Source organism: Antechinus flavipes, chromosome 3 (genome assembly GCF_016432865.1).
Source record: "Antechinus flavipes isolate AdamAnt ecotype Samford, QLD, Australia chromosome 3, AdamAnt_v2, whole genome shotgun sequence".
Lineage (NCBI taxonomy): Eukaryota > Metazoa > Chordata > Mammalia > Dasyuromorphia > Dasyuridae > Antechinus > Antechinus flavipes.
In genome coordinates, this window is record NC_067400.1 from 597,379,273 (window position 1) to 597,396,446 (window position 17,174).

The following is a 17,174-nucleotide window of genomic DNA, read 5'->3' on the forward strand; positions in this document are numbered from 1 at the left end:
TTGAATGTCAGGCAAGAGAACTTTGTGTTTAATCCTGGAGGTGACAGGGAACCTTTGGAATTTGAATATGGAGAAGGCATGTTGTAAAACACTAATGTGATAATGTATATCCAGCACTTGGCAAACCCTAATAGGTAAATACCAGCTTTTAGGGTGGTTCCCAAAGGCATCCACTGAATCAGAGCTGTGATACTGAGTTGGTTCTCTTCTTGGAGGTTCAGAAATCATGTCCATAGAGCACAAAATCATATCAACAAAATAGCAAATGAACAAGATGAAATCACACCAAAACCAGAAAATTAAAGAGTACTGAAAATTGACTCTGCATGGTGATGTACTACCAAAACCAGAAATAGAGGAATACCTTAAAAATATAAAAGCGCCAAACCACAATACCAAATAAAGACTTAAACAATATAGCATCAACAAAAGAAACAGAATTTGATGGGAAGGACCTAGCCAAGAAAAAAATCAAATGTCCACAATGTAACAGATGAGGCTGCTCTTCCTGGGTTCCCTCACAGACTGCTCAGAGAGCTGGTAACCTCAGTCCCTCAGCCCAAACCCCCCCAATCCCAGCACAAGGAGGAGACTGAAGAGCGTCCTGGGATGCAGCTCTCCCAACCAGGCTGACCTTAGCCAGATTCTCTCCCTCACGAGTCCCTGACACCTGAGGGATGGGCCCAGGGTCCTTTTTGGCTAATTTGCTTTTTTTCTGATGGCTTCTTTCCTGGCTTGTCTTCTCTGGCAGATTTTCTGATGAATCCTTGGAAAGTACTGCTTTTACATAAGTGTAGTTGTCATTAAATAGAGTTATATGTCCCAAGGTCCTTTAGAGTACTTCAGCAAACCTGATATGGTTTGTGTGCACGAAGATCACTGTGCCTTTAACCACCACTTTGTGCAATAAATTGTACATAGCTGAAAAGATTTTCTTCCTTCTCTTAGAGACTCAGTATTCTGTAAAAGTGATCCAAAGTCCACTATCATTCCAGGTTTGCAGGGGCTCAGAGGAGGCTTAAGGGTTTTATGTGGTGGGGCAAGATCTCACTTGATTCACTAGAAGTAGAAGTTACTGACATAATAGATTACAAGCACAGAAGACTGGAGAAAAAAAGGAGGAGAAGGGAATGTGGCTAGAACATATACAGATCCTCAACCAGAAAATACTAGTTCCTAAAAACCAGAGGTACATTTTTTTGTTTGCATTAATTTATTTTTATTTCATGCTTTCTTTAAAAAAATCACTCACACTTACACGAACTGATGCTGAGTGAAATGAGCAGGGCCAGGAGATCATTATATACTTCAACAACAGTACTATATGATAATCAATTCTGATGGACCTGGCCATCTTCAGCAATGAGATGATGAACCAAATCAGTTCCAGTGGAGCAGTAATGAACTGAACCAGCTACACCCAGCGAAAGAACTCTGGGAGATGACTAAGAACCATTACATTGAATTCCCAATCCCTATATTTTTGCCCACCTGCATTTTTGATTTCCTTCACAGGCTAATTGCACAATATTTCAGAGTCCGATTCTTTTTGTACAGCAAAATTTGGTCATGTATACTTATTTTGTATTTAATTTTTACTTTAATATATTTAATATGTATTGGTCATTCTGCCATCTAGGGAGGGGGTGGGGGAAAGGAGAGGAAAAATTGGAATAAAAGGTTTGGCAATTGTCAATGCTGTCAAATTACCCATGCATATAACTTGTAAATAAAAAGCTATTAAAATTTTAAAAAATAAAAAAAATCATTTTATGAAATGAAAAAAAAAAGATTGTTTTCTTTTTGTTTGTTTTTTAAAGGTTTTTTTTTAAAATAAAGCTTTTTATTTTCAAAACATATGCATGGATAATTTGACAGCATTGACCCTTACATAGCCTTGTGTTTCAGATTTTTCTCCTTCTTCCCCCTACTCCCTCCCCTAGATGTCAAGTAATCCAATATATGTTAAAACATGTTAAAAATATGTTAAATCCAATATGTATAAACATTTATACAATTCTCATATGCATAAGAAAAATCAGATTAAAAAAAAAGTAAATGAGTAAGAAAACAAAATGCAAGCGAACAACAACAAAAAGTGAGAATGTTACATTGAGATCCACAGTCAGAGGTGCATTCTTGGTACCATAAACTCCTCAGAAGAGAGCAGCCTCTTGGTCCACATTGTTGTCCATTGTTTGTCCTTCATTCTCTTAAGACAGGGAGGTATTGCCATGACCTGGATTGAAGCAAGGGAGGGCAGTACAAGATCCCCAGCCTCATTCACTCCTTCAGAGCCATGTGGGTCCAGTGGCAACTTAGAGATGAGAAGGACTGGAGATGGCCCTGGAGGCAGTGGGAAACCAGGTCCTTTTTAAACTAAGGTCTTCTAACAGGGCGAAATTTGACTAAGGTAATGCCCAATTGCCTTGAAGCAGAGAATGGCCTCCTTTACTTAAGTCATTTGGATGGAGGACAAGAGGCAGAGAGAAACAATAGATACAATGTATTTCAGACTACTTAGAAAAAATTAAATAGGTGAAGAATGCCTATTGTTCAGGGCACTTGCAATTAGTTAGACAAGTTCAATTCCAGTACTCTCCAAGCAATAGTGGGTGACCGTAAATCAGAGAATACCATGGTTTCCAAAGAACTGAAATTACAAGTGTCCCCAAGTTCAGAGGAGAGCATAAAAAGGCTGTGTAGCTTATTACCAATGAAGCCCTGCAGACAAGTAGTGTGAGAGATACCATAGGGGACGTTTGTGGTCAGATCAGATATGTTATAAAAAGCAAGACAAAAGGTGGATGGGCTAGCTCTGTAAGTCTCTGTTAAGAAGGCAGCTGCCCACGTTAAAAAATGAACTGTTGTTCAGGGAAGAAGCAGGATATCTGGAAATGTCTCTATAGCCTTTGCCTGAAGACTTTCAATGAGACCTGAACAGATTTCACTTTTCTCTGTTACTCCATTGCTTTGTGCCCTGTACAATCTCTCCTGGGCATGATTTCTTTCGCTTTTTTTCCTTCTTTGCCAGTAATCATTCATCTCAGTGTCTACAGAATTATTAAATAAGCTAATGAGTTCCAGATAACGACTTGGACCCAGTTTAGTAAATGGTTTTTTTAGTTTATGTGGAGATAATGTTTCCTGGAAACATTTTTGGAAACTAACCTGCCAAAAGGCATTCCCAGATCATAGTCATCAGTTTGGTTATAACTATCCTTAGCATTCATAGGAGTTGGGGAGTTTCAAGGTATCATTAAATAGCTTGCATGTTTAGGTTCACCTCAACTCTAGAACTCCCTTTGGGACATGTACGCATTGATGTCAGTGATTTCATTGCCTTTTTTTCAGGTGTTCTAAAAGCTATTGAGAATATCAACCAAATTATTGCCCCAGCCCTGATTCAGAAGGTAGGAGCTTTTTTTTATTTTAACTAATACATAATAATATAATGGAGTAATTCCAAATCCTGGTAGTTTTCTTCCTCTCGTAAGAAAAATAAAAATAAAACCAACTTTTTAAATGAGGTAGAGAAATCAGATTTTGAATGCCAGAAAATGATTTCGCCTATTCTGACCTATTGAGATGGAGGATCCCTGAAAAAACCCAACACTAATATCTGGGTGACTTTGAGATTATAGAGTGGGGGAAAGAGTTATGAAAGCCTCCCTCTTTTTCTCTGTCTCTCTCTGTGTCTCTCTTTCTATCTCTGTTTTTCTGTGTATCTGTTTCTGTTTGTCTCTCTGTGTCTCTCTCTTTTTTCACTCACATAGTGAAGCAGAGGAAGGGACTTGGAATCACTATTCCCTTACTTGACATTTTTATCAGTGAATTGGATGGATATTAGTATAGACCTCACCTTCTTAAGCCGTCGTTCACAACTCAGTATGGGTCTTGTAATTGATGTGGGAGTTGCAAAATTATGATTTATTATCAGTAAATGTTTCATTTGTATACCTGTTTGATATACCTCTTTACAAAGGCTCACATAAAAAATTTTTAAGCTAGAAAGAGTTGGTGCTGGAAGAAGCCCAATATAAACAGCATTTTTTTCAAATCTGTAGGTGACCCAAATGCAGTAATTAGCTCACTTAGTGAATGATAGTATAAAAAATTATCCAAACAGGCTAGACCAGAGATGTCAACATTTAGCCTGAAACACATTAAAATATAATTAGGCAATAGTAAACAAAACATAGATAACATTCCATTTTAAAACAAAGTTGCTGTGCAGAGTATGGAGATCCTCATTATGGATTTCTATTTCGAGTATGACATCCTTGGGCTAGTATGTTGGACTAATGTAATTTATAATTAAAAGAACAAATGTATATTTGGGTTCAAAGTTGCAAAATAAAGAAGGAATAGTGAGACAGAAGTTTGCCTGGAAAAGACCTTAAGAGTTTCCTTTGGTTCCCTACAACTTTGGAGTCATCAGTATGGTAGGACTGATAGCGAAGCAAATGGATTCCCCCCATCTTGTAGTGTATAACTCCTCACTGTCCATAGCAAGTTTTGAAGCCTTGCCTTAATATTTTTCTTAAGAGGCTGTTTCTTTTGCTCTTGTTTCTCAAACCTTGCATTATTTGCAATTCCCCAAAAGACCTTTTGTTCCCTGCATTGCTGTGAATCCAAACACTTATATCCAGTTCCCAATAGGATGACAACTTTCTGAGGTCAGGAACTCTTTTGCTTATATCTCCATATCCCCAGTGCTTTCCAGAGACCAGTGAGGAAATGTTTGCTGTATTAAATTGAATTGCTTCCCCTATAAAGACCTGGGGAATAGACAGTCAGCTAGGGCAAAGAACAGACTTTGGAAATCCTAATCCTAATAAATTCTAATTTTAATAATAAAGATAAAATGATACTTGTAATATTCCTCTCTAAAATGCAATCTTCTCTGGGAACAGGTTTCTGGGGGCGCTTCAGGGAGCAGCCTTCGTTTCAGTTCAGTAATCACCAGTGCAGCCAGGGATTAAAGTCCAAATCCTTTATTGTCTCTTTCCAAGTCTTGTCTCCTTCCTTGGGCCCGGTTAGCTTTCTTAGAGGCCTGTGTCTCTCCTTGGTTTTGAGAGCTCCTGCCTCTAGTCCTTTGCCTCTGCCAGCTTCTGCCTCTAGCTCCCTCCGAATGTCTCTGAATCCAAAGGTTTGTGCTTCAGCCTCCAGTCAGAACAAAAGTGGAAGATGGAATGAATCTGTCTCAGCCTCAGAAAGCTTCTAGTGCGCTTCTCCTTTTTGGCCGTGACAGCTCGTCCTTATATATCTTCCACACTGAGTATACACCAATCATTATATCACTAGGAAACCATTATTTGTTGTAGGATTAAATCAATGGCAAACTAGATTTAGCCATTGTCTCCTCAATTCCATTTATTTAGCACCTTGTAAAAATCCTAACAGATATTTTAAAAAAAATTAAATGGAATGATATGTTGAATGTGTTTGGATCCCAGTGTGGTAGAGTGATGAGAATGAATATTTCTTTACCCATTGATAAAAATTCATTTCCAAGGGAGCTCACCAGGGCTGGGGGAGCAGCCAGCTCTCAGACAGGCACTGCCCAGGGAGCCACCAGCAGTAAGAGGAAGTAAAGTGACAAAATGTTCTCTCTGCTCTAAACAGATTGAAGACAAAGAGCATGCTGTGCTCCGTTGTTCTGTAATATCTGGCACGGGGCTGGGCACATTGATGTTCAGTGTTTCTTGATTCCTTTATTCCTGACAGATAGCCTCTGAGCTTGGCCTGAGGAAAACCTGGGTTCAAATGCATCTGGCATTAGGAGTTTGGGCTGATAGGCTAAGCGCTATCCTCTACTGACTGCCTAAGATTTAACTACTACATTATAGAAAGGGGCTGGAGGAGGGAGGGAGTGCCCATTTCTGCCCAAATCTCCCTCCTCTATTCCCAGAGATAATCCTGACAATCCCTGAGAATTTGTCAGATGCTTCTTAGTAAAAAGAAGGAAAATTGTGACAAGAAATACTCAAATGCAACTTATCACCGTGATACATAACAGTAAAAACAGGCAGGAGTAAGTGGTCCCATGTGTTAGAGATTTTCATTGACTACTTAACGAACAATCGATTTACTGATTTCTCCCTCTTAGATTTTTTTCCCAATCAGAGGTGTGTCAGCTGGTCTGATTAACCATTTATAAGCTCTCCGCTCCCCAGCCAAAAATTCTGTCACTGCAACAGACCACAGACCCTGGAACTTTGTCTTCTCTACTGTTCACCTCTCTTCTACCTTGCAGAAACTTTCTGTCCTGGAGCAGGGGAAAATCGATCGACTGATGATGGAGTTGGATGGCACAGAGAACAAAAGTAAGTCGCTAATAACGTAGAAATGAGAAATCACTAAGCATTTGGGGAGCACCCACTGGGTGCCAAGAGACCAGTTAGTCCCGGCTCTCCAGCGCTCCCAGTCTAATGAGAGTGACAACAGTTGAGGACATAGAAGACCAAGGCAGTGGGGATGGTCAGGTGGCGCTGGGAGGGAAGTACTGGAGAAAAGCCTGCCCAGCCTGGCTTGGTCAGCAAGGAGGCAGGAGCATCTCCTTCTCGGAAGGTGAGTAAGGAGACTTCTTGTATCACCCAGAAGAACAGTTTGGGGTTTTTTGGTCCTGGAGGTGCAGTGTGCTGTCTGTTGTTCCTCTCCAGCATTAGGCTTAAAGAAATCTTTTTGGAGACCTGGCAACTAGCTACTCTTCCTGAGTTCAGATCCAGCCTCAGATACTCACTAGCTATGTGACCCCAGGTAAGTCACTTAATTCACTTTGCCTCAGTTTCCTCCTGTGTAAAATGAGCTGGAGAAGGAAATGGCAAACACTATCTCTGCCAAGAAAATCTCAAGTGGGGTCATGAAGATCAGACGCAACTGAAAACAACTGAATGGATGAATAAGGGTTCTATTGCCCAGAGTGGTTGTCCTGGCACCCTTGTTGTATGCACAGTCTTTCCTACTAATGTATTTAGGTAGCATTTAACAGGTTCAAAGTGGAAATTTCTTCAACCCAAGAGATAGTAGGACCCAACATTCCTGCTGCTCAGCATTTGAGAGCTCAACTTTCCCTTACCCCTTCTCCCTTAGATCTGCAGTGAACTCTTCAGGCAGCAGCCTCCTTGCCTAGCTCCCAGCACCAGGCTCTCTTTACCCTTAGGTATATTTATCAGAATACAACTATATTCTGCCCTGCATCCCTTCTGGGGTGAGCTAAGCAACTCTTCCCCGCCCCCCCCCTCTCTTTCTGTCTCTGTCTCTTTCTCCCTCTTTCCCCCTCCCCTTCTCTTTCTCTCTCTCCTTTCCTTTTCCTCTACCTCCTCCCCTCCCCACCCCAGGACCTAGCCCAGTGCTTTGTACATAATAATTTCTTAATAAATCATGTTTACTGAATTCAATTGGATTTGCCCTGACAAGAATTACAAAACTCTAAAGGGAAAGGTTTGCTTGTGGGAAACAGCCAAAATGTGTTTCATGGTTTAAAATCCCTGGTTGTAGGATTTGCTAAAGCTGAAATTCAAATCACATTTCCTTGGCCAAAGAAATCAGCTCAAAGTGTCATCCTTCCCTCCTTCCTGCCCAAACAGGAGATGTGCTGGTGTTTCTGATCAGCAAATTGTTAAAAGAAAAAAAAAAATTTAATTAAAAAAAAAAAAAAACTAAGGAGGTTAGTGGGATATGCAGCTAATTTGATTTTTAAAAATAAAAAGATAGAACCACCCCCAAAGTGCCATTCCAGAGAAAATTAGGAGTCTCTAAGCTGCAGCTACCCTCACGCCTAAGTACATTTTCTTTCATTGTACCTTTGTAGCAAGAAATGCCCCCTTCTAAACCAAATTGAATCCCTCTCATATCTTAAAGCAAAGCCCACTTTAAACATCATTTCCTCTGGGAATTCTTTGCTGAGCCACCAGGGGTAACAGTCTTTGCCTTCAGACTTCCCATATCTCTTTTCTTTGTCTCTGATTACTTATCCTGTTACTTGTCTGTTACCACCATCCATGTTGCTGTCATACCTTATTAGACTCTTAGGTGTTTTGAGGGCAGAGACTCAATGTAAATATTTTTATTTTTCCCTAGTCCAACACACACTAGTGCTGTGTACAAGACTAGGCATTTAATAAATGTTTATTGGCTTATATTGTGCTTTACAGAGCTTTATAGTTAACTAATTGGACATTTTCATCCTATATTTGGAATTGTGCTAAAAAAAAAAAAAGTCATACCCTTTAACCCAAAGATTTCATTGCTATGTATAGACCATGGGGAAAGAAAGGTCCTCTCTCTATTATGCTCAGGTATTTATAGCAGCATTCTTTATGGTAGCAAAGAATTGGGAACAAAGTAGATGGGTAGCTAGGTGGTGCAATGGATAGAGCACTGTGCCTAAAATCACGAAGACTGAATCTTCCTAAACTCAAAACCAGCCTCAGACACTTTCTAGATGTGTGACCGCTGTACAAGTCACTTCACCTGTTTGCCTCAGCTTCCTCATCTGTAAAATGAGCTGGAGAAGGAGATGGCAAACCACTCCAATATCTCTGCCAAGAAAATGCAGATGGGGTCATGAAGAGGCAGACGATGAAATGAATGAACGACAGATACTATTGACAGGGACTAAATAAATTGTACATAAATGTAATAAAATATCATTCACTATTTTAAAAAATTATAAATATAATGAATACAGAAAAGCATCAAAAGGTTCATTTAAATTTGATGCAGAAGTGGGATAAACAGAATCAGAAATGCAGTGTGCACAATGGACGACTACAGAACAGAAAGCAGACAAGAACAATCTAAAGAAATATAATGACCAGGCTTAGCTTTGAGGACAAGATCAGAAAATTCTTTGCAGAAGTCAGAGAGAGGCTGGCACCCTGCATGGACGGGCCACCTCAGTTGATGCATTGGTTTTGTTGTTGTTTTCAGTCGTGTCCCAACTCTTCTTGACCCCATTTGAAGTTTCTTGGCAGCAATACTGGAGTGGTTTGTCTAGTTCATTTTATAGATGAGGAAACTGAGGCAAATAGGGTGAAGTGACTTATGTGCCCCGGGTCACACACTAAGTGTCCGAGGCCAGATTTTAAATCAGGTCTTAATTCTAAAAGATGCATTAGGGGAAATGCAGACTATATCCAAAAAAAGAATTATGGAGTCTGAATACAGAGCAAAGCATACTGTTTTCACTTTTTGGTTGTTTTTTCTTTCTCATAGTTTTTGTCCTTTTTGTTCTCATTCTTCTGTTACAACATGAATAATGTGGAACTATATCTAATATGATTGTACAAGAGAGGGAGGGAGGAAAAATTGGAAATCAAAATCTTATAAAAGCAGATGTTGAAAACTAAAAAAGAACATAAAAGGGGGAAAAATAAGATCTTCCTAACTCCAGGCCAAATTATTTGTTTCTCTCTTTTTATTTTTTGTTACAAGGAATGGACTCAATGGGAAGGAAGGGGAGGGAAGCAGGGAAGAATATATTTGGAAGTGAAGGTGATATAAAAGCAGAAAAAAATTTTTGGAAGAACTATATTCTCCCATAAATAATTTTCATCATTACTATTTAATCACGGGATGAATAGGCCTTTGTTAATAGTATGTCATATGTTAAAAAGAAGCAATAAAAAAAGAATCAGAGGGATGATCTTTAAAGACAGATCGTCTTTTAACAGCTCTCTTTTACTATTTCAGGTAAACTTGGTGCAAATGCCATCCTGGGAATATCTCTGGCTGCCTGCAAGGCCGGAGCTGCGGAGAGATGTGTCCCCTTGTCCCGCCATATCGCTGACCTGGCTTGTAAAGAAGATGTCATCCTACCTGTACCAGTAGGTTTTTTGTTTAGGTCTCTCCAGATCAGGGCCCCTAAATTCTGAATGAGAACTCTGGAGACCTGATGAGTTCCACTTCAAAAACCCATGTGACATTGATGGCAGAGAATACAAGGGAACATCTCTGTGGCTTGATGAGAAGCTTAGAGTGGGCGAGAGATTGTCCCCTGTATTGCCCTTGCCCTAGTGGAGACGGCCCAGAGAAGTAGAGCTCCCAGACAACCTCGGTCACACGCTGTGGGCATTGTCCCTCTTCCTCCCCAGGCTTCAGTGTGATCAATGGTGGCGTCCATGCTGGTAACAAGCTGGCCGTGCAGGAGTTCATGATCCTCCCAACAGGAGCTGAGAACTTCAAGGAGGCCATGCGCATTGGGACTGAAATCTACCATAACCTGAAGGACGTGATTAAGGAGAAATACGGGCAAGATGCCATCAATGTGGGGGATGAAGGCGGCTTTGCTCCTAACATCGTGGAGAATAAAGAAGGTGAAAACATTGAGTGGAAAAGTCAGCTTCAGTTTATTTGGGCCATTGGGGGACTTGTGCATTTTTTCAAGAGAGTTTTTAAGTCAGAATCTCACCTTTTTCCTGCTCCAGGGTCAGCCCTCTGCTGGGCTTGCTCTTTACTGAGTTATTCCCATATGTCAGTTCAGACTGCTGGGAAAGTTGTGTTTTTTCTACACTTTAAAAAGCATGTGCTTTAGTGAGCCAGAGTGTGAGGGCTGAGGCTTGATGCCGCTGCTTGGTGGCTAGTCCCTCCCTTTCAGCCACAAAAACAAAATAGGAAAGAATCCTATTATGTTTTACTTTGTTCTTCCTCAAAAAGCCCTATAAACCTGAACGCTGACCTGCCTGATTATTTCCCCAAATGAGACTGGCTGTGTGCTTTGAGCCCTTTTGCACCCTTAAAGGTCTGAAATTAATAATGTTCAGGAAAGGGGTCATGGTTTGGAACCATGTGTTATTTACAACTTTTCTCCATTATTTGTTTAGTACTCCTTAATTGCTTATGCATAACTAAATCAAATTCCATCAACAGTGGCAAATTTTTCCTATAGTAGGTATCGAGTTCTGTGGTGTATGTCTTTGACAGCCAAGATTAGAGACCCTTTCACTTCTGGCCTCCGTCTCTACAGTCCATAGATTTGTTCTGAGATCCTCAGCTGCTGGTTCTATTTAAACTTTGCTTCTCTGAAAGGCCTGTCTCACCTGCTTACTGTCACTGCAGCTTGGCAGACAGACCTGCCCCAGGCTCTAAATCTGGGCCACTTGTCAGTGGAAAGACCCCTTCTTAATGACCAGACCACATTTCCCACTGCGTGACCTAGTTCTAGGGGCTGTGCCGTTCGCGGTTAGAAATAGCTTGTCATCCTCAAGCCTGGGGAGAGCAAAGGTAACTGGAGCTTTGAACCAGATATATTATGGAAAGAATATCTCTTCCTCTCCCTGCTTGATTCCTTTGGAGTAAATTTCTAACCATTCCTCCTGGGTTATGGACCTCCTATTTCCTTACCCCTGTTGCTGCTGCTGCCATGTCTTCCAGCTCTTGATCTGCTGAAAAACGCAATTGCGAAGGCTGGTCACACTGAGCAGGTCGTCATCGGCATCGATGTGGCTGCCTCACAGTTTTACAAGGACGGGAAGTACAACCTGGGCTTCAAGTCTCCCGAGGATGACCCCAGCAGATACGTCACAGCTGAGGATCTGGGGAACCAATACAAGTCTCTTATCAATGAGTACCCAGGTGAGGCCCTTGACAGGGGCCCTTCTCTTAGCTCAGCAGAACCGGGGACTCCAGTTCCCTGGGCAGTGGCCATGGTTATGTGCATGTCTGTCCCATGTGCTTGCACAAGTGCCCTGTCCGTGCTCACCTTCCCCATGAAGTTGTAGAGAGATTCTTGGCGGCACTCTCACTAAAACCCTGAGATTTCAGGACCTCAGAAGCAGGAGAGCTCTTCCTTCTAGCTTCTTTCATACTTAGAGGCAGCTAGATGGAATGGTGAGCAACAGTCTGGGCCTGGAGTCAGGAGGACCTGAGTTCAAATGTGGCTTCAAGACATTCATTAACTGTGAGATTCTGGGCAAGTCACATAACCCTGGTTTGCCTCTTTTTCTTCATCTGTAAATGGAGATTTTGGTATCACCTATCTAGCAGGGTTGTTTTGAGGCTCAAATAAGATAATAGTAAAAAAGTGCTGAGCAAAGTGCCTGGCACATAGAGACTAGTATTATACTTAAAGCGACGTAGATTGGATTAGTGTTTACTTGGAAAGATTTCTTGTCCCAAAACTCCAAGTTGCTTTTTGTGCCCCAAGAAAAGATTATATCAGAGAATCCTGGGTTTCCTGACTTATATTTAAAGGAGAAGGTATTTTAGAGGGTCCTCTGACTCCCTTGATGAAATCCCCTTTTGGAATTCAGGGTGGTCCATACAGCCCATTCACTATTCTCCTTTCCTTAGTGGTGTCTATTGAAGATCCTTATGACCAGGAAGACTGGGACTCTTGGAAGAAGTTTACTTCTAATGTAGACATCCAGGTGGTAGGAGATGACCTCACAGCATCCAATCCTGATCTCATCCGAAAGGGCATCATGGAAAATGCTTGCAACTGTCTCCTGCTCAAAGTGAACCAGATTGGCACTCTCACAGAAACTATCCAGGCGTGAGTCCTCTGGCACGAGTGGGGGCCCAGTCCTGGCCTGGGCCTGCCCCCGCTATTACCAGTCCTGCCCATCTAAAGATGAGGTTTTACTTAGACTCCCAGGACCCCAACCCTGCAGCACAGAGTCAGCTTTAAGGAAACTTGATGGTGGACAATTGAGTGATACAGAGCAGGACAGAGGCTATGGGAATGAGGAGCTGGGATCATCAACTCCCTGGTGATTTTTCTGTGATCATAGCTTGGGGTAAATAGCCTGATGGATTTAGGACAGGAATGTTCTCCCTTGATGAAGTGGACTTTAAATTACCAAGAACTAAAGTATGTACTTCCCAGAGCCTTATTCTCCATCCATCTGTTCTTTTGACTTTCTTTTCCCTTCCCAAGTCCTATTGATTCTCCCTCTGTCTATCCTCTCCATTCTCACTGCCACTGTCTAGAGCTCATTATTATTCCCCTGGACACCTTCAGGAGCCTTTTCCATTTTTCCAGGCCAGAGCAGATGAAACAGAGCTCACTTTATGACCATCTGCTGATCCCAATTCTTCAAAAACTTAGTGTAACTATCACACGAAGTCATGATTCCTTGGCCTGTCCTTTAGGCCCACTGAGCAACAACCTTGAACTTACGGGACTCTAACAAACTTTCCTTCTATCCCATTCACCGTTGTGTGTCACATCCCCAGTAACCCGGGCTTCTTGTTCTCTCTCTCTCTGAGGGCCTCTGTACAGGAAACTTAAGATGTGTTTGCTGAATTTAAAGGATGTTGAGTAAGCTGCAGGTTACTAATGTGTCCGAACTTAGCAGTCCCTGCTCCTGTGTGGGGATCATCACATGTGTTTTCTGTCTCTGGTGGGGCATCTAGGTGCAGGCTGGCCCAGTCTAATGGGTGGGGAGTCATGGTTTCCCATCGTTCTGGAGACACTGAAGACACCTTCATTGCAGACCTATCAGCAGGTCTCTGCACTGGGCAGGTAAGGAAGTGACTCCTTCCATCCTGCTGTCCCCAGATTTCAGACTGACTAGGTCACAAGACATCCTGAACATCTGAAGTGCTGATTACATTAGGTCAGGAAGACTCCCCCCCTTGATGAACTTGACTTTAAATTACCAAGAACCAAAGTTCTTGGTAGAAGGGCGAGATTTCACATAAACTGCACATGCCCATCCTTGGCCATGACCTGCCAGAAGGCCGGGATTTCCCAGTGTCTTTCTAGTGAGCTCCTCATCTGGAGCCGGGCTTCTTTTTGGGGTCTCATTCAGGCCCTTGCTGACTTTCCCCTGCCCATCCTGCAGAGCCTCCCATTCCGTGCTCAGCCGTAAGGATTGCCTCCAACTTGCTTTCTTCTAGATTAAAGCTGGCGCCCCTTGCCGATCTGAGTGTGTGGCCAAGTATAATCAGCTTCTCAGGTGAGATGTTTGGGGGCCTCTGAGGAAAACTGAGCAGAGTCACCTTGGTGCTTAAATGTCTGTGTGACCTTACCCATGGGGGTGCTCCCACCATAGCTCCCATGGAGCAGGACCCAGATGATTGCAGCACTGAATGCAGAGGCTTTGTTTGTGGGAGGATTGTGATATCCTGTGGTTTACCAAAAACAATCCAGCCCCAGCAGCCTCTCCTCTTTAGAACCAAGGGGTGTCCCAGAATCTTTTTGTACCTTCAAGTGAATGAAGGAGCATTATTCAGGGAAAACAGAACCCACTTTATACACCCATTTAGTGTGAAGTCCATCTGGGCTCCTTGAGCAGCAGTGAGCCTGTCCCCACTGCTCCTTCATCCCTCTGAGCCTCAGCTGGCTCCTCGTAGAATGAGAGGCTAGCCAGTGACCAGAATCCTGTCCAGATTTAAATTCTAGGACATCAGAGATGCCTATTTGTGTGGCTGCCTTTACCACCAGGAGCAGGGGTGGCAGGAGCCCTTTCACAAAGGACAAACTGGGAGTTCTTTTTCTTTCCTGAGTCCCCCAGCTGTTAGAGCCGTCCTGGCTCCCTTTACTCTGTTTTGTCCTTGGATATTTTTGGTGCACAGGGGACTGAAACCCAGGCAGGGGAAGAGCTGTGCCCTGTCACCACAACATGCTGGTACCCCCGGGGAGAGGCACTCATGGCTGGGGGCCTTATGGATTGGGGGGTTTCCATATTCCTATTCAGCAAATTCTGACAGAATCTCAAAATTGGTCTTCTAGAGATGGTCTTGGCACATGACTAAATCTCATGTCATTAATTTTTATTGCCTTTTTTCCCACTCTGTCCTGAGAGAAACTGTTCAGGCAAAGTTCAGTGCAGAGTACAGAGTGCTGGGCCTGGAGGCCAGATCACGCGGGCTCAAATCTACGCTGTGTGACCCTCCATACATAGAATAATGCCCGATTCCCCCAAGTCTAGTTTTGAAAATCATTATGGGCTCTTCGCTCACAGCTTCCATGCCAGTTTGCCCCAAATCATCCTTCCCTCTTCAAAAAGTGACATCATCTCCCTATTGTAGAAACCTTTCCCTGCGTCTGGCCTAGCACTAGCTGGTTTCAGGATTCTCTGTGTGCATAGCTGCCATGTTCCTCCCCCAGCTCTGTGACGTAGGCAGCTGTAAATCCCATGAGCCACATTTGCCAGAGGAGAAAGGCGGGCCCAGAGGGACAAAGAAGCCGCTTGGTCAGAATGCTGAACTCGTGGGCAGGAATTGAGCTGGGCCGCTGTCCTTGGGATTCAACTTCCAGAATACTTTTCTCTGTTCTGTCTAGTTTGGAAAAGCTCATCTTCCAGGAGACTTGTGCCAGCTATTTATTATGCAGACCTATGATCAAAGCTTTGTTCTTGTTGTTCGGTTGTTTTCCAACTCTTTGTGATCCTATTTGAAGTTTTCTTGGCAAAACATTGTAGAGAGCTTTTCCTTCTCCAACTCATCTTACAGATGAAAAAACTGAGGCAAACACAATGTAGTGACTTGCCCTGGCTCATACAACTACTAAGTTTTTGAGGCCAGATTTGAACTCAGGTCTTGGTGCTCTTTCCACTGCACACCTAGCAGCTATCCTCATGTATCAAGTTCAGAAACAGCTAGCAATCCAGGAGAATAATGGGAATTCAAGCTAAAAGGTTAGAGCCCAGTTATGGAGTTTTACTTTCATGTTTTACATCATGAGTTTTGTTTTCTCTTGTAGGTAGTAGATTGTGAGCAGGAGAGTGACATAGTCTGTGCCTATTAGATTATTTTAGCAGCTGTGTGATGGATTAGAAGAATAGGATTGGAGTAAGCCAAAGACTGAGGTGACCTGGAGAGATGAGAAGATGAAAATTATTTATCAAAATTTGGGGTTCTGGTGAAGTCTAAGATGTTCCCATGCCTGAGAGTGGCTGGGGTAGGAAAAAAGGGAAGGATGCTTAGAGGAACGGCGATGTGAATATTGGGATTGTCAAGAATGAGAGCCGAGGTTTGCAGAAAAGAGGAAGGCATCCCTGCCCCCTTAACTCTGCCACTTGAGAAAGGGAGGGTGGGGAGTGACCGTGCAGGCTCACAAAGGCAACATCCATCTGGTCAAGGGAATGTCACTAGATACTTGAAACTTCCAGGGGCTGCCACGGAGGCTGGAGAGTAGGAGGCAGTTGGGAGATGGGGAAATGAGATATAGCACTTTACAAATTTGCTTATAAAAGTTGAGATAAAGGAAATAGCTGAGAACTCTGGCTCAAGTGGGAGAGAAAATGTCCTGAGAGGAACGCAACAGAGCATTTGGCCCTTCTTGGTCCATTTAGGATAAAGGGTAATTATAAGACCGCCTAACATTTCTATTATATTTGAAGGTTTGTGAATCATCCGCTGTGACCCAGCCCCCAAGGGAGCCAGTGGAGTTAGTATTTCCATTTCTATCTCACACACTGCCTATTTGCTCCAATCCTTAAGCAAGGAATTGTATGGCATTAGAATTTGACACATGATAGGTTTTACTATTTCTATTCTCTACAGAATTGAAGAACAGCTGGGCAACCGAGCTAAATTTGCTGGTAAGAACTACAGAAAACCTGCTCCAGTTTGCCCAACGGATAAACCTCCCGCAGTCACCACCCTAGCAATTTTTATGTGCCATCTCAAAAAGCAGCGGTAACCCAGGGGCATCGCTGTATCTCTGGAGGGACAGGTTCCTACTGGGCTAATAAATCATCTTTCTACCCCTTTGTCATTGAAAAATGTTTGGTGTGCTCATTAATACTGAGGATCTCTTATGTAGAATTGCACTTAAGAAATGAGGGAAAGAAGGGCAGTTCAAGGGTCATATTCATGGGTTGGAGGTTAATTAATTGTATTGGGGAAGAGCCTTGTTTCACAACCAAGGAGAAGTGACTCACAAGAATGGCTGGAGCAGGGGCAACTAGGTACTGCAGTGGATAGAACATCAGCCCTGAAGTCAGGAGGACCTGAGTTCAAATCTGGTCTCAGACACTTGACACTTTCTATCTGTGTGACCCTGGGCAAGACACTTAACCCCAAATGCCTCACCAAAAAAAAAAATAGGTTGGGAACAGAAAAGTATACCCTGGGACAAAGCAAAAATAAATAAATGCCACTATACAATTAAAAGAGCTCAAATATAGGAAACAATTTCAATTCTGTTCAAGTATTAAGCTCCTACTATGTGTCAGACACATATTGGGCATATAAAGAAAAAATTAAAATGGCTTCTT

General features: G+C 42.6%; 1 protein-coding gene across 1 annotated transcript in view; it reads left to right on the plus strand.

Moving 5' to 3' along the window:
* Nucleotides 1-16,680, plus strand: part of LOC127555911 (enolase-like) — a 31,874-nt gene extending 15,194 nt beyond the window's left edge. The window contains exons 5-13 of the mRNA XM_051988632.1: nucleotides 3,355-3,413; nucleotides 6,260-6,329; nucleotides 9,700-9,837; nucleotides 10,101-10,322; nucleotides 11,380-11,580; nucleotides 12,298-12,499; nucleotides 13,363-13,471; nucleotides 13,849-13,907; nucleotides 16,459-16,680. Of these exons, the coding sequence (XP_051844592.1) occupies nucleotides 3,355-3,413; nucleotides 6,260-6,329; nucleotides 9,700-9,837; nucleotides 10,101-10,322; nucleotides 11,380-11,580; nucleotides 12,298-12,499; nucleotides 13,363-13,471; nucleotides 13,849-13,907; nucleotides 16,459-16,597 (1,199 nt within the window). The 3' untranslated portion in view covers nucleotides 16,598-16,680. The remainder of the gene's footprint in view (nucleotides 1-3,354; nucleotides 3,414-6,259; nucleotides 6,330-9,699; nucleotides 9,838-10,100; nucleotides 10,323-11,379; nucleotides 11,581-12,297; nucleotides 12,500-13,362; nucleotides 13,472-13,848; nucleotides 13,908-16,458) is intronic.
* The last annotated feature ends 494 nt before the right edge of the window (nucleotides 16,681-17,174 follow it).